The sequence below is a fragment of the Nelumbo lutea genome, chromosome 1 (assembly GCF_056320005.1).
Source record: "Nelumbo lutea isolate HS-2025 chromosome 1, American lotus-T2T, whole genome shotgun sequence".
Taxonomy (NCBI): Eukaryota; Viridiplantae; Streptophyta; class Magnoliopsida; order Proteales; family Nelumbonaceae; genus Nelumbo; species Nelumbo lutea.
In genome coordinates this window covers 160,718,803-160,744,827 of record NC_142684.1, presented here as the reverse complement: position 1 = coordinate 160,744,827, position 26,025 = coordinate 160,718,803, and the positions used below count along the sequence as shown (strand labels likewise).

General features: G+C 37.6%; 2 protein-coding genes across 2 annotated transcripts; one reads left to right on the top strand and one right to left on the bottom strand.

Annotated features, from left to right (window-relative positions):
* Positions 1-199: 199 nt before the first annotated feature.
* Positions 200-8,060, bottom strand: LOC148878751 (uncharacterized). The gene is made up of 3 exons (XM_088959667.1): positions 7,809-8,060; positions 5,620-7,650; positions 200-914 (listed from the first exon to the last, which is right to left on the bottom strand). Exons 2-3 carry the CDS (start codon positions 7,213-7,215, stop codon positions 531-533), a joined length of 1,980 nt encoding a protein of 659 aa, XP_088815793.1. The 5' UTR covers positions 7,216-7,650; positions 7,809-8,060; the 3' UTR covers positions 200-530.
* Positions 8,061-19,293: 11,233 nt separating this feature from the next.
* LOC148878750 (plastid-lipid-associated protein 6, chloroplastic-like) lies at positions 19,294-25,378 on the top strand. Its single transcript, XM_088959660.1, has 4 exons — positions 19,294-19,772; positions 20,369-20,608; positions 20,788-20,914; positions 25,013-25,378. The coding sequence occupies exons 1-4, from the start codon at positions 19,491-19,493 to the stop codon at positions 25,225-25,227; spliced, it is 864 nt and encodes a 287-aa protein (XP_088815786.1). The 5' UTR covers positions 19,294-19,490; the 3' UTR covers positions 25,228-25,378.
* The last annotated feature ends 647 nt before the right edge of the window (positions 25,379-26,025 follow it).

Here is a 26,025-nt window from a genome sequence, read left to right as displayed (position 1 = left end):
AGAGGGCTATTTCGTGGCAGCTCCCAAGCGTGTTCCACTTGACAATGTACATAGATAGATCAGTTAATTCGGCTAATAGTAAATGACTTGACTACAAAAGAATCCAAACCACAGGATTTAATTTAGATCATCATCGTCAACAACATAGAAGTCTGGATCTTTGTTAATTCGGCTAATATTAAATGACTTGACCACAAAAGAATCCAAACCACAGGATTTAAATTAGATCATCATCATCATCAACATAGATACATAGATCAGTTTTATCAAGAATTGGAACAAAACAAATTATATAAAGAAAAAAAAAAGAAGGAAATTCTGTTTCTCTCTAATTTCACATGACATCACATACAACAGTGGGAATAAGCAAATGCTCTTCCAATCACCCAAAGGGTTTACCTTCCACCACTTTTCAGAGTGGGAAAAAAAAAACAGATTTTGTCTTCATTGGAATAGGCTTTATCTTTTCCCCTTGAGAAGAATTCTAAGAGGTGCAACGACTTGTTGAGATTTTTTCTTTTCTGTTAATATTATTCTTCCAAATCATCACCTAACTGGTGTCCTGCATCTGTGCTTTTGGCTGCAGCCTGCTTCTTACTCTTCTTGTTCTTGGCCTTCTTGGCCTTCATCCGCCGCTTCCTCTCATTGGAGTCAACCCAAGAATAGTCAGACGGTATGCGGAACGGATCAATCTCATCCCTAAAGCAATGGCTTTCACTGTCACTTGATTGCCCACCACGACTTCCCTTCATCCATGAAATCCATGATGTTGATCCCTCTGATTCCTTGGGTTTGGCATCCTGGAAGTGTGCTGGGCTGGAGAGAGGAGTTGAGAATTCCTCTGTTGGCTGGAGCTCTTCGAATTTTGTGAAAGTTACAAGGACACGAATAGTTGGAACAATAGGGATTGCAACCTGCAATAAACCAAAGAAACATATATAACTTTTCGTGTATATGAAGATGTTCCATACCAGTTCATCAACCAGTAATAACAACAAAGAGGTTTTATTATATATGACAAAAAAAAATACAACCACCAAAATCCAAAAGGTCTGGATGAGGGGAATACAAAACCAATTGATGGTACCAACATAAAACAGCAAACAACAGACATGAAGAGTAACATTATTACAACTATTACCCCTAAATAGCTGTCGTGCCCCCAAAGGCCCAAATAAGCCCAACCGTATAATCTCTTGCTAAGCTGTTACAATTAGTACCAATATACAATATCAAATAAGTAACAAGATTGCAACCATTACTCCTGAGCTGCACTAAAACAAAGTCAACCTCTGCACCCCTCTCTTGATGAGCCGTCTGCACCCTGCACGAGGGTAGCAGATCAACTGGGCGTTCATATGAAGAAGTTGTCCATTTAGATACTAAATATCTCAGTACAGTGATGAAGGATCCAAGAGTTGTCCATGGCTGAAAGCATCCACCTGATCACTATCCATGAGTCACTTTCACCCTACGAATTATCCAATAAATGGCATGATTTGAGTTTACCCTGCTCATGCCAGATATCAACTTTATGACAATTTTTTCAGACTATGTAGTGTCAGATTGAAACCAGACAAATCCAGAATGCTCACTCAGTCATGGTTTTACCAGTTAACCAAGTCATTAGCTCATTCTGACTGAAAACTGTCAATTAAGTGGGACCATGATAGGTCACTAGGACACCAGTTAAAACATCCAGTCCCGAATAACACTGATTTAGAACTTTCTCCTAGTAAGTTAATAATCAAACATTAAATTTTAGAATCATCATTATCAGGCTCACTTAAGTCAGGTTCCCTAGTATTCCAGATATTATTTTCTCCCTTTGTGGATACATATAAATTCTCTTCTTCTCCAAGTATTAAATAAGGTGTAGCTTCAAGTACATAAGATCCATTACACTCACATTCCAAGTAAAAACCCTAAGCCAACTCCTTACAAAGCATTCTATGATATCTCCCGCACCCCAAGTACTAACTCCTTATATGTCCCTTACATAACATCTTTTGTCAATATGGATTGTCAGTACAAAATTCGGGCAAACAAAATTGAAATCTGTGTTTAGTTTGGCAGAGTTTCAAATTAAGTCACTGTTGGACCCTATGAAATTAATCGCAAGCAGAAAAAAATCTTAATATGAACCATGGAGAGGAGAATTGCCGAATTGGCTTTGTTATAGTAGAAGCTTTGGGTAGGCCAACAAGGACAGTTGAGAGGGACAACTAAAACATGCATCTTAAGTTTAACAACAAACTAGCATACATACTACCAGAAGATAGTATTAAAAAACCAACATCTAAAGTTTAACAATCCAAAAGGAAGTTTTTTAAAAGAAACAAACAGGAAAAAAAACATAAATGCAAGAAAAGAATCTAAATCTTCTATTATTTCAATACATAGTACAGGCAACAAATCTTGCAGCCTTGCATGACAGAAAAGTCATGCAGTCATAGTAGCTACCATAACAGCCCCAAGAACTGCACTGATTTGGTAATCTAACAATCTAAACATCAACAAAATCCACAAAAAGAGAGAAAAGAAAAGCATATCGGTAGGTGGATGAGTATAATGAACTACTTGAGATGGTTTTGAGGCCCGGGTTCATCTAAAATGCAGGTTATCTTGAGCTGTCAATTTACCTAATTACCCATTCAGCAGATAACAATTAACCACACGTTTTAAGTTAATAGACTCACACATAAACAAGCTACAAATTGTATAGAAGAACAATTTTGGGCCCATTTGATAAAGAAAACTGGTACAGTCAAAGTTAAAATGTTAAAGCAAAGCTGAAAGTGAGAAATGCATTTTTATACAGATTCAATAATCAGCACTACTGACAATGATCACAAGGAGAGAAATCAATAACATAGTTGCAAAATGAAGGAAAATGTAAAGAACATTCAATCACTGTCTAGATAATTGGTTTTTACTTTTACCATGAATGGAATACAAGGAAATATCCAAATACCCAAGTGTGTCATCTAAAGTCAATGTCATATAGAAATTTATGGTTCAATCCACTTCATAAATTTTTATTGGTTTTTTATTTTATTTACCAACAACTCCACTTATGATTCACTACCCCCCTTGAACTTTGATTCATTCCCCACTTGGAACTGTTCCAACTGTACAAACCAATAAGAGTTTATGAGGTGGACTGAACAATAAAAACCCCCAATTCATTAGAGGTTTGCACACCTAAGTAGATATTAACTTACTAGATTTGCCCTAAAAGAAAAAATCAAAGCACCTACTCTACAATGTCTTGTGCCAAATAGATGTATACCAACACCGTTGGAGCAAAACCAGAAAAATGAAACAAGTGGATCATGAGTCAATACAGTATCTTATTTTTTTGATAATTAGTCATAACAGATTCTTATGTAGTTCAAGGTTACAAACTCTAGCAATATCTTCACAGTCAGACCCAGACCCAGACTCAACCTGAACCTGATGCAGTATTGCTGTACCATTTACCTTTAAAATTTGTCCATGCTCAAGGGATCTTCTCTGCAGATCCATAGAATATCCTGGTTATCCAGGGTTTTGGTAGGGGTAGACTGGATACGGACCTAACCTCTGGAATTTTCTTTGCACAAAGCGGCTGCTTCCAGACTCAAACCACACTCTTACACTTGTCAGCCCAAGATTTTATCATTGCACCAAGTGCCCATACCTATTAATAATGCTGGCAGTGCTTCATGTTGAAGAGTGTTGACAAATCAAGAAAGAGCACAAATACATAACCATAGAAAACGCATAACAGTAATTAGTATGTTGTGAGAGATGAATGACAATGCTAGGAGGAGTAAAGGGGAAAAATGAATGCCAATGGATGGAGGGGTAGTACCAACAGTGACGAGACAATAGAAAATTTATTGAGATCGTATGGTCATATGAAAGAAATACCAATGGATGCTCCAGTTAAAAGAGACATTAACTATTGTTAACCATGGGATGTCCATACTGGCAGGAGTCTAAAATCTAGTAGGCAAAAGGATTAAGCAAGGTCCTGCAATTTGCAAGTGATTAAATTGCAGTGTTGTTTACTGGTATACCCATGTGGGCTCCAAACCAATGAAAAAAAAAAGACAAAGGAAGAAGGGGAAAACCATATGCTCAACCTTTCACTCAAAAAGACAGTTTACCAGACATGAAGTGGGAGAATAGCATCAATATGCTATTCTAAGCTTTTGCTCTTTATTGCAATTCCTTCATCTATCAGTTGGCAAGCGGTTTGAACTTATTATTGTTATTAATTTTTTTTTTTGTGTGTGTGTGTGAAGGGGGAGGGGGGGGGGGGGGGGGCTGTTCCTTCACATATTGTAATTGATCTCATAAGAGATTGATCTACAAGCCAACTGCAGAGCTACCAGTTGATAGAGGTGTGGTTTGTGACAGCCAAATTGGACCCTTATTTAGATTGGTTTAGAGATCAGCCAATTCAGTTGCTGACAACCTGGTGAAGAAGGTATTGGCAAGGATCCAGTTATTTTTGGCCTCATTCTTATCAAGTTACATTGTAACGTATGTTTCCACTGAGAGCCCTGAAGGGCTATAGTTTTTCAGGTTACCTCCTATCTCACACAGTATTTTGAGCAAGGGTAGCAGAGATTTCACTTAAAAAACAGAGCAATATATGGTTTGTAAACAAGCAACAGAATGGAGAAAGCAAAGACAGGAAAAAAGAAAAACAAGATAACAAGGCAGCCCAACAAAGAAAGAAAAGTGCAGAATAAAGCTAATATAGAGTTAATAAAACAAAAAACTAATGTTAGAAGAAGATCAACCCCAGAGGCCAGAGCCAGAGGGAAATAATTCCAGGGGTAATGCCATACTTTCTGCCAAAAGGAAAAATAAAACTAAGGTAAATCAAGAGCTGGATGTGACAGAAAAGAATTTGAGGCTTTGAGCTAGAGTTCTTACAATTGACACAAAAAAAACAGTTCGAGTATATGTAATGAATCAAAATCATGATAGAAACAGATAAAGATAAAAAAACAACAGAAATCATTAGACTAAAAGACTGATCAACTTAATTGCCAAAAGGAGTATTGAACAATGATAAAATCCCATGTGGTCAATAAGTAATGTACAAACATGAACACATTATAAAAAGAACTAAGTTGTAATTAATAACCCAAAATAACTAAGGTATTATAATACAAATCAGAAAAATTGAAACCAATTAACATAGAAAATCACAAGGAAAGCAGATCATAATAGAATTTAAAATTCATTTAAAAAAATTTACCAAAAAATTGTGAAAGAAAAGGTGAGTTTCAGTGATAACTCTTGCTAGGGACAGGATGAGGATTAACTGATTGTTCAAAAGAAAAACTAAACACAGTTAAATAGAGCTGAAAAGAACAAGGATATAAAACAGAGAATGAAGTATGCGTATGAATCTGTCTGACAAGCTTGTATTACAATGACAAGATGGAATTTGCATATTAAATTTCAGTCATTTATGGGTTGATGAAACAAATAATTCCGTCCAGAACAACTACCAGAGTATCATAAGCATGGATAAACAGCTAGACATAAGAGATGAATTGGTAAAAAAAAAGGTTATTGTTGGACAAGATCAAAGATACAAGAGAAAATATATACCTTGACAGGAAAGGTGCCATGAGGTAGTTTAGTAGTCAGAAGCTCTCTGAGTCTCCTAACAGCTTTAACTTTGTTTGCTAAAATGTCAAGTAGGGGTAAGAATTCATCTGTTTTCAAAGGGAAATCAGGAGTCAACCACAAAGCAGGTCTCAGACCCTTTTTGTACTCACTCTCATGTTTAGACTCACTAGTTGGTCCAATTTTCTTTTTCTTCTTACTACTTTTCTCTTTACCCTTTTTAACATCTCCTAAATCATCCCTTGGCAACTCAGATGATGACTTTTGACAATCAACTGCTTTCTGATTGCTACCTTCTGGAGCCAACTTTGAAAACTTCTTCAGAATCTTTGAATCCTCAGGATCTTTGCCTCCATCTTTTGACACTTTCTTGCTCCAACCAAGCCAACTCTTCTTCTCTTTAGTAACACCATTTGATTCAGAATTTTCATATGTACCTCCTGCACCATTTTCTTGGCAATCAAATGTCCCATGTTCCTCATCTTCAACAAAGCCATCTGAATTTCCCATCTGGAGAGCTGAATCTAATTGCATTCTTTCCTCCGCCGTCAATACATCATCATACTCATCATTGTCAGCACCATTTGCCAACCTCTCATCATCCTCTGCAGCAAATAGTTCCTCATCAGTCATTGCACCAGGAACCCGCCTGGATTTTACACTCACCATCACATGAAGCATATCATAGACCTTGGCTTTCCAACTTCCTACCATTTCAGTCCTCTCTTGTCGCCTCCAATTCAAGTGGGGAACAAGCTCAGCTTGGGTAACATCAATTCCTGGTCTATACATGTTAGTCTGAGACATCATAGCTACTTCATGAGCAACCTCAGCCTCTGTGGGCTGAACCCCTGCTCCCTCCAGAGCGTTGGTGATTTCTTTTTCTTTGTGAGCAAGGACAACCAAAGAACCAGGAGGTAAAGATATATTACTATCATCTGAAGAATAGCCTTCACCAAGGAACAGAAAGGTCTGATCAGACCGCTGAATGCGAAATCCATCAAAACCAGCAAGGGTCATATCAGTACGTAGATTGGAACCACGCTTCCAAATGCGATAAGTATCAGATGGGGCAATGCGACCAATAAAGGGGATGACAGAGCTCTCGAAGTGGAAAGTTATCTCCATATAGAAATCACGAATACGAGCAGCGGAGGAGATAATGCGCGGCAGCCGGCGGCACCATTTGGCCCAGGCAAGAGGTTGGTAGTGCCGAGCAATGATCATGGCAATGGAGTCTTCACGGCTGCAAACAGCTTCTTGGAGAGCACTCCATCCATTCTCATTCTGGAGGCTCCAGTCGGCACCAGCCGCCATCAGGATCTCGGCAGAGATGGGATCACGGAGGCGGACAGCAAGGTGGAGTGGGGTCTCACGGCCAGGTACATCACGGCGATCAATGGCAGCAGAGACAACATCAGCCTGGAGCTCGGCGGCAAGAGATTCGACCTCGGTGGTGACCTCACCGGCTTTTGGGAGACGTGGGAGGGAAGCTACAATGCGTTTGAGGGCGGCATGGTCACGACGAGCAACTGCCAAGTGAGCAGGACTGTGTGCATACTTGGACAAATCCTCCATGATCTTTGTCCCCTAGTTTCTAAGCTACGGTTCCTTTGATTTTTGCTGGATTTGCATCTCAGATGCTTCTAAGGATCAATACAAATTGCTGAAATTTAATTCATCTTTTTCTCCTACTCGAGTTTCCCAAGCATTTATAGGTTTTAGCCCACTACAAATAAACCTAAAACATTCAAACACAGCTAGAACGTCTCCCCTTAAAATGTATGTTCGAATTACCACCTTCTGCAATAACTTCTCTGTTAACCCTTGATCGCTTCCAATGGCTAAATCAGTCCACACTGGAGAACCCAAATCACCATACAAACACTAAACTGAAGAGATAACAATAGTTACCTGAAATTGGAATTCAAGCTACCATACATTCTGTTTCGCCCTTGCATCTTCTCCATTGCACTAATTTCTGATTTTGCAGGCTCGTAACACTTCCAGTACCTGAAACACACCACAAGTCACCTGAGATACTTTATCTGAACTTTCTTAATTTGAAGTTTCGGATCTACGACCTAAATTTCAACAATTTTTATGAAGTTGGAACTCTAAACTTCTGAAGCATCAAATAAAAACCTAAAATTCAAACTGTTAAACGGTACCTGAAATCTGAGCCCTATCAAACCCCTCTGCTTGCGCCTCCGTTCTCCAAATGAACTTTCCGAGAGACACGCGAAGAAGTTCTTGTACCAGATTTTCCGAGTTAGGATCGGCTCTCGATCTTCGATCGGATTCCACCACTAGTGCTGACAGACCGGAAATGACCGGACTCGACCGCTAGGACTCGACCCCACACATGACACAGGTCTTCACTGTGTGCTGCACAGCGCTCTCTCTCTACACCATTTCCTTTCCTGTACTTGTTTCTTTCTTAGAGAGAGAATAATTAAATACCCCTCATTTCATGTAAAATTTCGAAAATGCCATTGTTGCTCATTTCCGTTATCGTAACCAGAAACGTCAAAACATCAGGCAATAAAAGTTCAAACATCGTCGGTTTAATGCAACGTAGGCCTCTGCAGTTAAAACCGTAAAAGCAATAGAGAGAACCGCCGACAATGTTACCTTCCCAAATCCCAACAAGACGGGCTTTACGGCCTCTAGTGGGCCCATTGAACTTTCGGCCCGGACTGGCCCACCGTACATATTCCAAATACAGTCTGGACGGACCCACAGTTCGAAAATTCAAAAATCCATGAGATTCAACGGCAAGCCGTTTGATGTAAGATCAACATCAAGGGATCCTGGGTTGCCAGGATCGTTGCCATCAATCACCATAATTTTTGGTTTCCGATCCGATCAAGTGGGCCCCACAATGTACTGAACAATAAAACCCCCAAATTAAAAACGATCCCGAAATAATCCAATGTTTGATAGTCAACTAGAATACACACCATCAAGCCCGTGAGCCCACTAGATCGTTGGATACATTTTGCTCCTAATCCAAGTGAGAGCCCATTAAATACAAAACCACCCATGTGATTGATATACTTATTAGAGAATCATCAAGGGGAGAGAGAGAGAGAGAGAGAAAAGGTGGGGGAGGGTTTGGCCATTAAGGAAAAACAGCCAAACCTCGTCTGGCTTTCATCCTTGTTTGTTTCTCTAGAATTCCCAAACTCCTCCAATCCCTTCGAAGCTGTAAAATACTCAAACCTGTGTGAGATCAAATCAGAGGATTTTTCTTCTACCTTGTTTGTTAAAACAAGATTAAAAGGTGAATCTATTAAGCTACATTATATTTAGCTACCTAGAGGCAGCTTCCCTGAATATATATTGATTAATATATTCATAGAAGGATAAACCAAATATAATTAATAGAAAAAATCTCTATGGGTTCATCAATGGATCCATCCACTGAACCACATTTCAGGACAAATGTTACATCAAATCAGTAATTGTTTTTGTTCAGGGGCTACAGATTTGGGTCTGTTTTTTGTAACATCAAACAGAATTTGGGATGATTTAGCCCTTTACTCACATTGTTTGATTTGGATTTTTTTCTAATTCCACAATCTGAGTGTCTCTCAGTCCCTCGCCATCCTTACATTACTCTAATAATTACAACAACCAGCCAACTTGCCTCTTTTGCTGGTTTTGTTTTATTTTATAATTGAAAGACAGAGACTCTGTGTGTGTGATTTTTATGTTTAAATAAATTACGTTCTCTTTATCTCAGCTTCAATAAAAAAGGCTTTCCTTTTCTCACATTGATTTCTATTTTACTGGGCTTTTGGGCTGTGGATGTGGGCCCTTGTGGGCTTACTAGTGGCTAAACTATGTTCATATGTCTACCCTTTTTCCTACTCAACCACGTAGACCTCCCGGTGCCCCTTTTGCCCTACTCACTTGTCCTGCACATAACTGTCCTATGGTCCCCTCTCCCATGCTTTCCCATGTGGCCATCGCCAACAAAGTTACAGTTTTTTATCATTTTCAGTGGGGTTAAAGCCACCAGACCCAGCAGAGGAAATAACTGAGTGGCAGTCTTTTGACTCTTCTCTGTTAACTTGGTTGGCAGGATCCTGCCAAACATTCTCCCCCCCTACTCTTTCTCAGTGTGCTTTGGGTGTTCTTTTTTTTTTTTTTTAATTTTTTGAGCCAAGAACCCCAATTAAATGATGGGTTGCTGGGCCATCATGGGTGTGGCCCATCGACATGTGGGCTTCAGTGAATTTTTTGGCCATTCATGGTTCAGAACTCAAAAGATTAGATGCATGTTGTCTTCTTGTTCTCTTTTATGTAGCTAAGCCAACTGATTACAGTTTATAAACAACTACTGTAAGCATTTTCTTTCCTTTTTTTTTTTTTTTACATTGAGCCAATGTCCTCTTAATTCATTAAGAGCTTGATAATCTATCTTAATACCATGTCCAAATCAAAGCAGGATTGGTAGTATATTATCTTTGATTCCATGAAAAGACAGTAAAGGTTGTTTCCCTGAAACTAGAAGCATGGCTACATTAGATGAGAAATTATCAAATTCCAGTAGGGTTGATCGTCAAGGCTATGTTTGGTTTGAAGGAAAAGGTAGGGAAGGGAAGGGAAAGGTATCAAAACCTATACAAGGTTTGTAAAGGTTTCTTTACCTTTTCTTTCCTTTATTTTATATTAAAATAATGTATAAATATTATTTATAATTATATATAGATAAATAATGTATAAATATTATATATAAATTATAAAAATACACTCTTTTATTTTATAATAAAATAATAGATATAAAAATTTTAAGTTTTAATTTTTAGGGGTGTTATCTCGGCTTTCTAATTGGGTTAAGTCCAATAGAATCAAATAATGGTTCAAAGTTCTCCAAACTATTTCAGAAACTGCACCAAACTGTAATAAAATGGTTTGGTTTCCATGCCAAAACAGTTTGGTCTGCTTTGGAGCTTCTCTAAATTGCACCAAACCAGATCGTGAACACCCTTACCCAACGGGGATTGGGGTTAGGGATGGGGAATATGGTCCTCGGCCCTGTTGCCATTCTTAATTACTTTATAAAGCAATTGCTTGTCTTGGGTTCCATGTAGTTCATAAAAAAGTTAAATTCAAATACCATATATCACATATGGATAATACTTATTTACACACATGTATAGAACATGCTCTTACACTAGTGTTATATAGATCAAGATGTTAACAATTAAGAAACAATAAGTCAAACAAATGAATGTGGCAGAAATGTAAATACTTTAGATGGATAATAGGTGATAAAACAAGATATAGGAAATTGAGATGATTTAGTCGCCTACATAAAAAATCACCTACAACACCTATGAGGAAAAGTGTTATATTACAAGGTGAAAGGGCTAGAAAAGCTAGAGATATACCAAAAAAGGACTTGATTGGAAGTAAAAAGAAATTATTTAAGTGCCTATGCTTTAATCATGAATGATATGACATTGAACAAAAAGGAACACCAAAACAGGACTCATGCAGCTGACCTCATATAGTTGGGTCAAGGGCCACAAGGCTTAGATGATGTATGTATATATGTATAAACAAAACATGTATATATGGTATGATATTAATAATTTTAAGATATATCTTTTTTAATTTTGCTAAAAATTTTAAGTTTAATTTTTTTAAAAAAGTATAATATCATTAATTCAGTTGGGTCGAATAGGCTTTAAGGCCGTTAATATCATTTATTCATGTGGGTCACCCCTAATTCCAGCATGGGTTTGATTTAAGCAAAAGCAAAATTATCATATTTCATTAATGAAATCTCTATACATGAATGGGCTTTGGGGTCAAACTAAAAGGCTATTTACCTAATGCTGGCCACGGTTATATAGGGTTACTGGGAGGAGTTGAGTGGATACAGACCTAACCTCTAGTTTTGTTTTATTAGGGGCTGAAAAATGGTACCCGATTGTTCTAATTCGAATTCAAATTGGATCTCATTGAGGGGTGACCCGAATTCAATCTGTTGACAATCCAAATTCTATAAAAATCCAATGGATATGATCTTAAATATTGAAAGAATCAAATTTATATCTGCCTATATCTGATTCGATTTGATACCTTTGCAACCTCATGCAAATGGCTCTTCTCATATTCAAGCCCAATTTCTCATTCTTATCTGGATTTTAATATTGCACCAAGCAATGGTCCTCCTCCTCAAATCAAACTATTTGTTCTAATGTGGGCATTTTAAGGCTGTCTATTCAATCTAGGGTTCCAAGAGATTAGCAACAAAAGAATGAAACAATCCAATCAATGTTATTCAGAGGGAAATTATGCAAATCTTCATTTGGGACAGCCCTATAGAGAGAGCATTTTCATAGACTACATATATAGATTAGCTAGGGCATAACTAGCAAGGCTATATGGTGTAGTGACTTGCTCCACCAAAAATTAATGAAACCAAAGGAAAGAAGAAAGAAGATAAAAATAAAAATAAAAAACTTCAGCTTCAAAAATCAATCTTCCTAACTGGCTGTTGGACATTACTTTAGGTACTATTATGCTTGACAAGACATACCATGTTTGTATTTATGGGTGACCCTTCATTATGTCCTCTCTCTCTCTAATATATAGTGAAACTTTAATTTCCTTTAATAATGGTATTTATTTATTTATTTTTCTTGTTAAACATCACACGTGCAGATTATTTGTCCAATTATTCAATAAAAGACAAGGTAATCTTGTTTTTATTTGCTTAAGTGGATGTGACACTTAAGATGATATATATATATATATATATATATATATATATATATATATATTAGGAGAAAACAAAACTAAAAAAAGGAATTTGTTATGATCTTTGAATATTGAATATATGTAAATTCAAGAATTTATTTGACAAAAATAACCATGGTTGTAAGGCCCCTTTTATTTTCTAGTATCTAATTTTCAGACAGACAAAAGCCAGCTTAATTGGGTGGTGAAGCCGTTTATTTTATGACATTCATTTGGATTCTTTTAGGATAAAAACACTTTTTGCTAAAGTTCAAAAGAGTTCTAGAAAAATTGTACATAGTAGTTGCAGAATGGGAATCAAATAGCAGAGTACTGGAGAATCTGGGCCATCTTTTTGATCCAGCATAGGTCTGTGATCAGGAAGTTCCTTCCATCCTTGCAAGGATTATTTGTGGTGGTAGTTTAGGGCCAGCTACCCCTTATCTATTTGCAGCTTTGCTTCTCTTGTTTTCATCCTAAAAGATAAGTGTATATATTAGAGTTTTCAAGTCATCTGATCACATTGAGTTCTAGGACAGGCAATGTCCTACAATGAGACCATTAAGATGTGGGCTCCATTCTTCCAACTTGGGCATTTGGTGAATACAGAGGGTCCCAAACTCATTTATGGGTCTTGTAGCCCTATGCCAATGACACTTCCTTTTTAAATTTCCTTTTTCTTTTTCTTTTGTCCCTCCTTTGGTTTTGGAGAAGGGGTTGGGGACTTGGTGGAATTTCATTAATTCTCATACAAATTATCCAATATTATTATATTTTTAAAATATATTTTTATGGAAAATAAAATGTTTTGACCAACATTTATTTTAAGACATATTCTTTGATGGATATTAATATAAAAAATTGTAACAAGGAACAAGTTAAAATGGGTGCCACTAATCACTATCCAAGGTTTTTGTTTTTTTTTGGTAATTAGCACTATCCAAAGTTGGTAGGCTGGAATTTGCTGACATTTTTTTTTTTGTTTGGGCTTAGGAAAATCGAATAATTGCATCTTATACTTGACCTATCAGAGTAGTTTTTGAAACCAAACTTGAGCTTTATGGGTGGAGGAACAAACAAGAGAACTATGAATCAGAAAAATATGATTATGGGTCCTTAGAAAAAAAAAAAAAACAAAATTCACCCTTTTTTCTGTCACCTTTTTTTTTTTTTGACTCAGTCTGCCTTTTCCAAAGATTACATCTTTGCCTCTTTGGAGTTGGTTAGGTGATATCTTCCAGATGGTCCCAACTGATGATCATATTGGAATGTTGAATTAATGTCTCTGGCTCTAAAATTTCGCTTCAAAGGAGGTCTAGTTTGCAAGCCATCATTAAATGATGTCATGTAGGACTAAGGATTGTGCTTTATTTAATGGTACCTTCAAAGTGAGGTCACCATAACTGCAAATGAAGGGTTCATTCCAATACAAGATCTGCTTTGGTTTTACTTGAATTAGAATCCAAACGTTCAAAGAGTGGATCTCATAATTTCACTTTCACCATCCTCACTGAACCAAATCCCAAGGGTGAAAACTTAAATGGGTTAATTCATAGGCTTTATAACAGCACCATAGCCAGTAATATATTATTCAGAAAAAAGTTGAGAATTGTTCAACTTCAACCTCATAATAACTTTACCTCAACCATTCTAATGGCGATTGTGAATCCAAACTCCTATCCTTCTGCTATTTAGACTCTTTTGAGGCTGATGTTTTGGCTTTATCATAAGGTATTATTTATAATTTTCACTATCAATGCTGTCAACTTTTTAGAAGCATAGCTGAGCCAGGCACCCAAATTCTACTTAGTTGGATGGTGATTTTACAGTTCTGATTGGGCCAATCAATTGAAACTACTCGAGTCAGGAACTAGAACCATTCAAGGTTCAGTCTAGCCTCCCACAGAAACAATGAAGCTGGTGTCCATAACCAGAAGAAATATCAACTAGCTGGTGTCTGAGGATAATCCCAAGTCCCAACCAGACCACTGGTCTGATCATCACCAACCCTACAATTTACAGGTACTTTTTGAATGTTAAATGCCTCTACCATGTTTATTTCCTTTAGATCAATTCAACCTTGTGGAATTGTTTTCATACTAACTTCTGACCTAAGGGGGGCCCTCTTAAGCCTTAAATGTGGACCATCATTTGGTGGGCCCCAACTTCCTGCATGTGCAAGCTTTTGTTCAATACAAATCATTATCACTAGACTGTGTAGACTTAGTCAGTGACCCAACCAGTAATTTATTGATCTCTTTATAATAATAGCAAAGCTCTGGTAGCCTCAAGGCTTGAATTAAAGTAGGGCTTAAATTATATCTGTCACATGTGGTGCACGTATGCCCTAGTGTCACTCACTATTGCATCATAAGGGGGACAACAATTAGATCATCATGTGATACCAAATTCAAAACTGCATTAATCTGCATTGCCCAATTTCTTATTATTCTCATTTTATAATTTGTTTTTCTTTTATTTTTTTTTTGTGATGTTGCATTAAGTAATTAATGGGCCATAGATTTAATGGTTATTAATTTGTAATCCTAGTAAGTTGGTACTTCGTATGATATACCGCTTTTAATAATTAGAGATTGACCTTTCATAATTCACTTCTCTTCTAGCTTTTAGTTATGGATTGGGTGTTCAGGAATGCTCTCAGCAGTGTTGAAAGGGCCCAAGTTAAGGCCCATTTATCTACAGGCAGCCGACCCAAAGATGGATATAAGTTGCACAAGGGAGGCTATAACAAGTGAAAAAGGAAGAATATATATATGAATAGCAGAATAAGGCAAACAACGATTGGGTGGGTAGCAAAGGAAAACTTGAGTCCAGCCCATTCATCAATTGGACCAGATTTTATAGCAGTATGGTTTCTCTAGGTCTGGCCCAAACCCAGATCAGGAAGAAAACAAGCCCACTGCAAGAAAGTCCAAATCCAAATTGATGGTTGATTATGTCGATGAGGATAATAACATTATTCATGTTGCAGATCCATGGATTTTCCTTGCTCACTTCCTTTCTGTCATTTTTTTCTAGATCATTCACATGATAGAAAAGTCTGTAGTAATAAAATAAGGTGATTGTTTGCTTAATAGGGATACATCTTGTCTTAATGGAAATAACATTCTTATTAGTAAATTAATAACAAGCATCTGATCTCCTCGGATGCTTTTCACTGTGAGCTCTATGTCAGACCTGTTTTGCTGTGGGTGTAGAGAAAAAATTGGAATATCTGGGCACAGAAATAAATATATAAATGTAACTTCTGGATCCATTTAGGGAAGCTAGAAGTTTAGACTCCACACCCAGGCCAGTTGTAATTTTATATATCTGACTTTGAAATATAAATGCTGCTTTAATTAATGCATGTCTGGTCCCACATAATAACAGTTAAATTCATGGTTAACCCTAATTTTGTAGCTTGTAATTGGGGGGGGGGGGGCACTACTGTGAGAATGGATGCATGGGCTCTTTGGGCTGGGCTGACCTACATTCAACTTTGAACATAGAAAAAGATATGGGCTGGATCCATATATTGCCTGAATTCACTCAAATCTACATTTCCATAATTGTGTTTGGACAGTTTTTGAATTTGAATCAGGAGTGTGAATTAGGCTATGAAATTTCTTTTCTACCTGTTTGTGTGTGTTTAGTGAAGAGTGAAATGGAGTTGGACCCAAATCCCATATGAAATCAAAATGGACCAGTTCTCAGGAATTAAAGTGACAAGAAAGGTGCCGTCTGTTGTTGTTCATTACCAATTGCATGTTGAAAGGGCCTCAGTAAAACTAATCTCTCCTATCTCTCTCTCTCTCTCGACCCATTCCATACCCATATTTAACATATCTGGATCCATATGTGAAAATGGATCCGAATGTGCAGTCATGGGTAATATTGGATCATATTTTAATACGTGCATTTCCTTCAAACTCAAACCCAAATGTGTAAATGAACTAGATATAGATGAACCATATGTCATGAACATGAACATGGGTCGTATATAAGTGATTCAACGTAACCAAGCCTAGATCTGGTCTGATGGGGGAATAAGTTTGAATGCTTGCTTTAGTCCTTATTTGATCTCATAGGGACCCATACCTGATCCATTTTATGCATTTAATTTTATCCGAAAAGAGAACCGATATATGGATGAAATTCCTATAGTTAGATTTGGGTTGGATGAGCATGGCCGTGCCTTAGATTGAGTTGTCCATTTCATGCCCTAATGCATCAAATCATATCATATCCATATCCAAATCCTTGTCCAATGACGGGTTTTCCTATTAGAGGTATGGAGAGTTGGAGACAAGTCCGAACCAACTGGATCTATTTCAGATCCAACCCATTCATGCCCTATCTCCAACAATCTGCTAGCTACATGATTGAAAACCAACTCCAAATAAACACATTTTAAGTCCACTGGATCCAATTCAATGGAAATAAGTCCAAAGTGCCAATTCCAAATTCACAAATCCACTTACCTCCTAATTCAATGTTCTGAAACCGGGATGTCCCAACTTTAAAACTTTTTGATGGAATTCCTGTGGTAAACTTGAGGAAGAATTGGAGAGAAGTGGCTGATTTCAAGTAGGGGTGTTAATGGTATTCGAAAATCTGATTTTGAATTTGAGATTTGACATAATCGGTGAATTCGGATATTTTATTCATATCGAATAGTTAATCGGATTTGAATTTGGATATGACCTAATTCGATTCGATAAGAGTCCGAGTTCAATCGATTATTTAATTTTTATATATAATATATAAAATATTTAAATGGTTTATACAATTTATATATAAGATAATTAAATTATATAAATAATTTATATATTTATACACTTTATATAAATAAAATATTTATTTTATATATTTATTAATTACCTAAAATAATTAATTGATTGAATTTGAATTGAATAGAATATTCGAATATTTAATCGGATTCAATTATTAATTTTCAATATCCGTCGGATATTGAATCAAATTTGGATATCAGATTTTCTAATTGGATTCAAATTCAAATATTGTCTGATTCAATTCGAGTTTACACCCTAATTTTGAGTCATTGAAGGAATTAGTTGTGCCTACTTGGTCTCCCCCTACTAATGGATTTATCAAGTTGAATTTTGATGGTAGCAGTGAAGGAAATCCCAGACTTTTAGGTATTGAAAATGTTTTTAGGGATGAGAATGACAAAATCAGGGCTCTTTTCTTTGCTTCCATTGGTGTTGGATATTCATTAAGAGCAGAAATCCTTGCTGTAGTGGAAAGAGCCAAGGATTGCAATGCAGAATTGCATTAAAACATGATTCAATGAAAAGGTAAATACATTATGTAACATCTTTAACATGATTTATTAATATCGAATATAATGTGTTATAAATATCCATTGATACTCCATGATTGCAATGCAGAATTGGCCTAGAACCTATATTCACCCAAAGTCATAGTGATTTTAAAATTGACTTGGAAGTGAAACCATTTATTGGTTTGCATGTTAACAGTTCAATTGTTTGTATCCACCCTTCAACTTTATATTGAAATCATAAATCAATTCAGATCTTATAGTCACAAGAATCCTATCCTCATGCCACTAGAGCTCTACATTAGGAACATCTCCCCATGAATGATAACATAGACATATTTTCAATATATAACTGTAGTAAGGCCATACTCTCTCTCTCTCTCTCTCTCTCTCTCTTATATATATATATATATATATATATATATATAGGAATTTGGATTAGCTAAAAATTTTAGCAGTTCATCGGGCCGGGGAACCAATGATGAGGTTCCATGTCAGTAATAAATTAATGGGCCCTATGTATTTAATATTGACGTGGAACCTTTATTATTGGTTCCACAGCTCGCTAAACAACTAAAGCATTCAGCTAAACCTTGCTCCATAAAATGGTGTGGCCTAATTAAACAGAATTTGGGTGCAGCCTAATTAAAAATCTTGGATTTGGTCCAAACTAGGGGTGAGCAAAAAAACTCAAAAATCCGAACTGACCGAAAAAATTGATTGAAACCAAACCGAAAAATTAGTTAATCAAACCGATCGGTTCAATTTTAGTTTGGTGTTTTTAAAACACCGAAAGTACAAGTTCAGTTTCGGTTAACCAATATAAAAAACCGACAATTAACCGAATCGATCGGTATACATATATTTTTATATATTTTTTATATATTTATGCATATTTTTTATATATTATAAATTAATAAATATGCACTACATATATATTTAGAATATATGATATGTTATTTATTAATTAAAATATAATATCATATATATATTATAAAAATTTAAAAATCGAAAAACTGGCGATTAACCAAATCAGTCAACCAATCAACTGATTGGTTTCAGTTACCGATTTTTTAAAAACCGATAATACAGGTTCGGTCCAAGAAAAATCCCCACGGTTCAGTTCGTGAGCACTCCTAGTCCAAACACCGCCCTCACAGCCCATCGCAGCCGTGCATTGGGCTGTGAGAACGGTGTGTGGACGGTAATGTGAGGACCAAATCCGATCTCAATGAAACCTTATGCCAGATTCCATCACGAAATCAGCCCGGCGGGTTCTCCCAGCTTGGTCTGGATCCTCCAGCAAGATCCGGTCCTCACGGCTTTTTCCTGGTTATTAAGGTCCAACCAATTATAGATATTAGATAAAAGCTAACGAGTATGGTAGACCATAGGAATGGCATAGAAAATAGAAAATCTAATCCTTGTACTTGTGGTGACCGTGCATGGGCTGATCTAGAACTGACAAACCGAGCTTTACCAGATAAAGTGATTAACCTCAGCCACTTGATCTAGCCCCCATCTTCTTGATTTGAGATGTGGGCCCCCCATATCTATAGGTCCCACACCCCAGATCACACCTAGTGTCTATTGGACCATGGAGCTACTCTGTCATCTTCGTAAGGCCACCTGTTCCAGCTTCCAATTTCCAAACAATCAAACATGCAAAAGCCTCTTCTTTGAACGGAAATTGATTCCGGACAGATTTCTCTGAATTCTGATCTTCCGATTCCTATCTTCCTCTTCTCTTCCGTAGTTTTTTCCAGGCAATTATAAGGTAAGATTGCAGATGGCTTCTCTTCTGCAGTCATCGTCTCTTCTTTCCAATTCTTCATCTTCCCTTGCAGTTTTTCTCCCGAACACCCCTCACCGAAATACAACTTGGAGTCTCCAAGTTCTCAAACCTTTTCGTCCGGACGCACAGGCAATAACACCTTTCCAATTCCAGAAGTCGGAGTCGAATCATTTGAAGAGAACTCTTGTTCGGAGGACAACCCTCTACGAATCACCGGTTCTGGACCCCCCTCCAGCGGAGCCTGACCTAATAGCTTCCCTGAAGCTCAAACTACTGGTGAGCAATTAAATGTCTGATTTGGGCTTGGTTCCTTTTGTCTTTCTAATACTTCAAGTTGATCCAATTTGGAAATCACTGCAAATCCCTAAGCGGGTTTTTATTGAATTTCAAGTTGATCCAATTTGTGAAGTGCTTATTCTGTAATTTGTTCTTCTAGTAAATGGAACTATTGAAGATAAAAATGGGAGCTAGGTTGTCTTTGAAGTGTTCTCTTAGTAAGTCCAAACGCTGCCTAGTCCTTTCTGATATTGTCATTGTTGTTGTGGGACCTGAGAAGTCTGGGTTATCATACCACTACCATTGAAAAATTCTCTTTCATGATTGCATGATCCAAAAATTGGTTTATTCAGCACAAATCTTATGAAGAAATTGGAGCTAGCAACTTAAAAGTATTCCATGGAACAGTAGAGCTAGGTTGATTTGAGTTCCCTACTCATCTTCATCTGTGAAATAAGTTTATCTCTATTAATTGACCAGATATTTATGTTGGGCATTGTATACAAGTATATAAACAAATGTTTTTTCAATGGATATTTTGCATTTGAAGTATCTTAAGCTTCTTAGTTCAATGCATATGAGGTGATGAAATGCAGAATGCTGTTTCTGGGCTGAACAGAGGTCTTGCTGCAAATGAAGAAGATCTTAAAAAAGCAGATGATGCCGCCAAGGAGCTTGAAGCTGTAGGAGGGCTTGTTGACCTATCAACCAATAATCTTGATAAACTCCAAGGGAGATGGAAGTTAATCTACAGCAGTGCATTCTCATCTCGTACTCTAGGTGGGAGCCGTCCTGGCCCTCCTGTAGGGAGGCTTCTGCCCATAACTCTTGGTCAGGTCTGTCTAATATATATAATCTCCTGCTTGTTTCTGTTGTCCCTCCTAATTATCATCAACTAATAGCTGAAGAATGTTGCAATCATATTGGCAAGTTTTATTTAATGGATAAAAGAAATAATATTCAAATGTACAAAGGTTTCCTTATAAGTTAAAATTGACCTAAGTTTCTTTATCAGGTTTTTCAACGGATAGATATTTTAAGCAAAGATTTTGACAACATAGTGGAGATTCAGTTGGGAGCTCCATGGCCACTTCCGCCAGTGGATGTGACTGCTACATTAGCACACAAATTTGAACTCATAGGTTGGTTTTCTCTACTTATTGTGCTCAGTCATTTATCTCATTCACAGCTACCTGAAACTCTTGGTGTTTATTACTTTATTTTAAAAATCTATATTGTTATAATCAAGTTTGAAATATCGATGTCCGTGGAAATGTCAGTCATCCAAATATAAGAAATATGTCGGAAATATCGGAAATATTGTAAATATTATAGACAGTGGAAACATTATAAAATATGCAAAACATAGAATGATATTTTATGAAATGACAAAAGAAGCATAGGCACACCTTTTTAAATTATTATCCTATTCCAAGTTATTAAACAAAACTAGAAACTAGGGTTATAGACAAAAGAATACATTCTGAAGTTGCCTTGTAAACCTTAAGCTAGAAGTTCATAATATATCTATATCAATATCTATATAAATATGTTAAGCTGAAATTTGTATGTAAGAAGGCTTGAGGATGAGGGAAATGGAACCTAACATAGTTTTTGCCTTTTTTTTTCATAGAAATTATAAGAATGCCACTATCTACCAACTCTCTCTCTCTCTCTCTCTCTTTTGCTTTTTTTTTTCTTTCAAATTACAAGAATGCCACTCTCTCTCCTACCAAGTCACACATACACACACACACACACTCTCTTTTTCTTACAAATTATAAGAATACCATCTCTCTCTCTCTCTCTCTCTCTCTCTCTCTCCTTATAAATTACAAGAATGTCACTCTCCAATTGAGGGAGACCTCAACTCAGCATCTTGGCTACTAGGGGACCTGCAATCAAAGGTAGTCGAGTTTAAGTCGAGCCGAGCTCAAACCTCTGAGCTCAAGCTCTCAAGTCTCTAATTCGAATCGAGCTTGAGCTAGACGACACCTTGACCACTAAGGGAGACCTCGGCTCGGCACCTCAGTCACTGAGGGAGATCTCATCTCAGCACCTTGACAACTGAGGGAGACTTCAGCTCGACATCTTGTTAACTAAGGGAGACCTTAGCTCGACACCTTGCCTGCCAGGGAAACCTCAGCTCGACACTTCAACTGCTAAGGGAGACCTCGATTTGGCACCTCGGCAATTGAGGGAGACCTCGGCTCGGCACCTCGGCTACTTGAGAGATCTGCAATCAAAGGTAGCCGAGCTCAGACTTTTGAGCTTTTGACTCGAGCCAAGCTCGAGCTTGAGCTCAAGTCTCTAATTCGAATTGAGCTCGAGCGTGATAGCTTATGAGCGAGCCCCTGCAACACAGGGCCCTCTCTGCTAGTAAATATATTAAGTTGAAATGTGTACTTAAGAAGGCCTGAGGATGAGGGAAATGGAATTTAACAATAAAATTTTGCCTTTTTTATAGAAATTACAAGAATGCCACTCTCTACCAACTCTTTCTCTTTTGCTTTTTTTTCCTTTCAAATTACAAGAATGCCACTCTCTCTCCTACCAACTCTCTCTCTCTTTTCTTACAAGTTACAAGAATGTCATCTCTCTCTCCTTATAAATTACAAGAATGCCACACTCTCTCCAACTGAGGGAGGCATCAACTTGGCATCTCGGTTGCTAGGGACCTGCAATCAAAGGTAATCAAGTTTGAGTCGAACTAAACTCGAACTTCTGAGCTCAAGCTCAAATCTCTAATTCAAATCGAGATTGAGCTAGACAACACATCGACCACTAAGGGAGACCTCGGTTTGACACCTTGGTCACTGAGGAAGATCTCGGCTTAGCACCTCGACAATTGAGGGAGACCTCTACTCGACACCTTGTCAACTAAGGGAGACCTTAACTCGATACCTCGCCTGCTAGGGAAACCTCAGCTCGACACTTCAGCACCTGAGGGAGACTTCGATTTGGCACCTCGGCTGCTTGAGAGACCTACAGTCAAAGGTAGCTAAGCTCAAACTTCTGAGCTTTTGACTCGAACTGAGCTCAAGCCTCTAATTCAAATCGAGCTTGAGCCTGATAGTTTATGAGTGAGCCCCTGCAATGCAGGGCCCCCTCTGCTAGTAAATATATTAAGTTGAAATGTGTACGTAAGAAGGCTTGAGGGTGAGGGAAATGAAATCTACCAGTGTTTTTTGCCTTTTTTCATAGAAATTACAAGAATGCTACTCTCTACCAACTCTCTTTTGCTTTTTTTTTTCCCTTTCAAATTACAAGAATGCCACTCTCTCCTACCAACTCTCTCACTCTCTTGCTTTTTTCTTTCAAATTACAAGAATGCCACTCTCTCTCCTACCAACTCTCTCTCTTTTTCTTACAAATTAAAAGAATGCCATATCTCTTTCTCTTCTTATAAATTACAAGAATGCCACAATCTCTCCAATTGAGGGATACCTCAGCTCGGCATCTTAGTTGCTAGGGACCTGCAATCAAAGGTAGTCGAGTTCGAGTAGAACTGAACTCAAACTTCTGAGCTCAAGCTCAAGGCTCTAATTCGAATCAAGCTTGAGCTAGATGACACCTCGACCATTGAGGGAGACCTTGGCTCGACACCTTGGTCACTAAGGAAGATCTTGGCTTAACACCTCGACAATTGAGGGAGACCTCAGCTCGACACCTTGTCAACTAAGGGAGACTTTAGCTTGACACCTCGCTTGCTAGGGAAACCTCAACTCAACACTTCAATAGCTGAGGGAGACCTCGATTTGGCACCTTGGCAAGCAAGGGAGACCTCGACTACTTAAGAGACCTGCAATCAAAGGTAGCTAAGCTCAAACTTCCGAGCTTTTGACTCGAGCCAAGTTCGAGCTTGAGCTCAAGTCTCTAATTCAAATAGAGCTCGAGCTTGATAGTTTATGAGCGAGCCCCTGCAATGTAGGGCCCCCTCTGCTAGTAAATATATTAAGCTGAAATATGTAACAGTATTTTTTACCTTTTTTTCATAGAAATTACAAGAATGCCACTCTCTACCAACTTTCTCTCTTTTGCTTTTTTTCTTTCAAATTACAAGAATGCCACTCTCTCCTACCAATTCTCTCTTTCTCTCTCTTGCTTTTTTTTTTCTTTCAAATTACAAGAATACCTCTCTCTCTCTCCTGCCATCTCTCTCTCTCTCCCCTTATAAATTACAAGAATGCCACTCTCTCTCCAACTGAGGGAAACCTCAGCTCAGCATCTTAGGTCAAGTTCGAGCCAAGCCGAGCTCGAACTTCTGAGCTCAAGCTCAAGTCTTTAATTCGAATCAAGCTCGAGCTTGATGACACTTCGATCACTGAGGGAGACCTCGGCTCGACACCTCGACAACTAAGGGAGAGCTTATGTCGGCACCTTGTCAACTAAGGGAGACCTTAGCTCGACACCTCGCCTGTTAGGGAAACCTCAACTCGACACTTCAGCAACTGAGGGAGACCTCGATTTGGCACCTCGGTAATTGAGGGCGACTTCGGTTCGGAACCTCGGCTGCTTGAGAGACCTACAATCAAAGGTAGCCGAGCTTGAACTTATGAGATTTTGACTCAAGCTCGAGCTCAAGTCTCTAATTCGAATTGAGCTCGAGCCTGATAGTTTATGAGCGAGCCCCTTGCAATGCAGGGCCCCCTCTGCTAGTAGAATTAGTTAAAGCAAAATTTAAACTCATAAAAAATGTAAATGGTTGTAACAGATCAACCAAATAATCTACTATAGAAATAAAAAACTATTATTTAACTTCATGTTTGAAATGAATATTGAGCTAGCTCAAAGTTGTAATCATGTAATTTAGGTAAGCAATAACTTGTTACTTCACATATCTACAATATTGTCACCATCTTATGTTAAATACTATCTCTTGTACTCCACATTAGTACTGGTGGTGTTGAAAAGGAATATGTCAAATCTAGTAAAATTACATGTTGCTAACCATGAAAGTGAAAATGGAAATATGTCGTGGATACTATCTCTTGTACTCCACATAGGTCTGTTAGTGTTCATTGGGGAAATGTCGATTCTAGTAAAATTTTGTTTCGCTGCCCATGGAAATGGAAATATGTCCTAAAAATATTAGGGAAATTAGAGACATTTTAAACCATGGTTATAACAACAGCTGTAGTGTATATTTTATGGAATACATGTAAAATCTGTTTTATTTACCTTTATTCTTAGATTCTGAAGATACTGAAAATATTATTTTATATGCTGGACATGTATAGGATCTTCCAAGGTGAAAATTGTATTTGAGAAAACAACTGTAAAGACAACAGGAAACCTGTCACAGCTGCCACCATTGGAGTTGCCGCGGATTCCAGATGCTTTAAGGCCTCCATCCAATACAGGAAGTGGTGAATTTGAAGTCACATACCTTGATTCTGATATCCGCATAACAAGAGGAGATAGAGGTGAATTAAGGGTTTTTGTCATTTCGTAGCTCAATGTAGATGAAGTTCTTGTTCTTTGTTTTATGTCCCAAAACTTTTCTACTTGATACCGCCGCACATACTTTGTTGTTGTATAGACTATAGAGGGAGCCCAACAGTAATGTGGTGATTGAAAAAAAGTTTCCCCCTGTATTTGATAAATATTTGCCTATGATTGTGAAGCTCTAGATATTGTTTTTTAATCTTTAACTCAAAAGAAAACAATCTTCAGTGAAAATGAACGAGATTTTTTTTGTTGATTTCATTAATACAACAACAACCACAGACAAACAACACAGCAGAAGACAACACACTGTTACACTAACACGATACCACTACACTAATAAGAAAAACCAAGACACCACTCCTACAAAACTCTCAAGTCATAACACGACTCTAAAGGCAAGACAACTGAAGAGTCGTTAGAAAAGGTGACTTAGAGCCCAATCTGGAGGGCTGATTCATTACTTTCACGATAATCAAACCAAGTATACTTACATATATACTGACACAGTGGTTTACGGCATGGTTTTCAAAAACCGGACCGGACTGGATGGTCAGACCGGAAAAACTGGAACCAGTCAGTCTGGTTTTTCCCAAAACTGGATTTTCCATAAAAAATCGTTGATTTTGGTCAGCAAACTGCTGACTTCAGCGGTTAATCGTTTGAACAGTTTTGACCGGTTTTCATTTTTTTTGTCAGAACGGGCTGATCATTCGGTTTGAACGGTCAGACCGTTTGACCCGGTAACCGGACTCCTGACTGAATCGGTCTCTAGGTCGGTTTTAAAAACCATGGTTTACGGTGG

Excerpts from the sequence above, each read along its gene's own strand:
- LOC148878751 (XM_088959667.1), bottom strand. The coding sequence starts at position 7,215 with ATGGAGGATTTGTCCAAGTATGCACACAGTCCTGCTCACTTGGCAGTT. Across the intron at positions 915-5,619 it reads ATGGCACCTTTCCTGTCAAG|GTTGCAATCCCTATTGTTCC; the intron begins GTATATATTTTC and ends GGTTTATTGCAG.
- LOC148878750 (XM_088959660.1), top strand. The coding sequence starts at position 19,491 with ATGGCTTCTCTTCTGCAGTCATCGTCTCTTCTTTCCAATTCTTCATCT. Across the intron at positions 20,609-20,787 it reads TGCCCATAACTCTTGGTCAG|GTTTTTCAACGGATAGATAT; the intron begins GTCTGTCTAATA and ends TTTCTTTATCAG. Across the intron at positions 20,915-25,012 it reads ACACAAATTTGAACTCATAG|GATCTTCCAAGGTGAAAATT; the intron begins GTTGGTTTTCTC and ends GGACATGTATAG.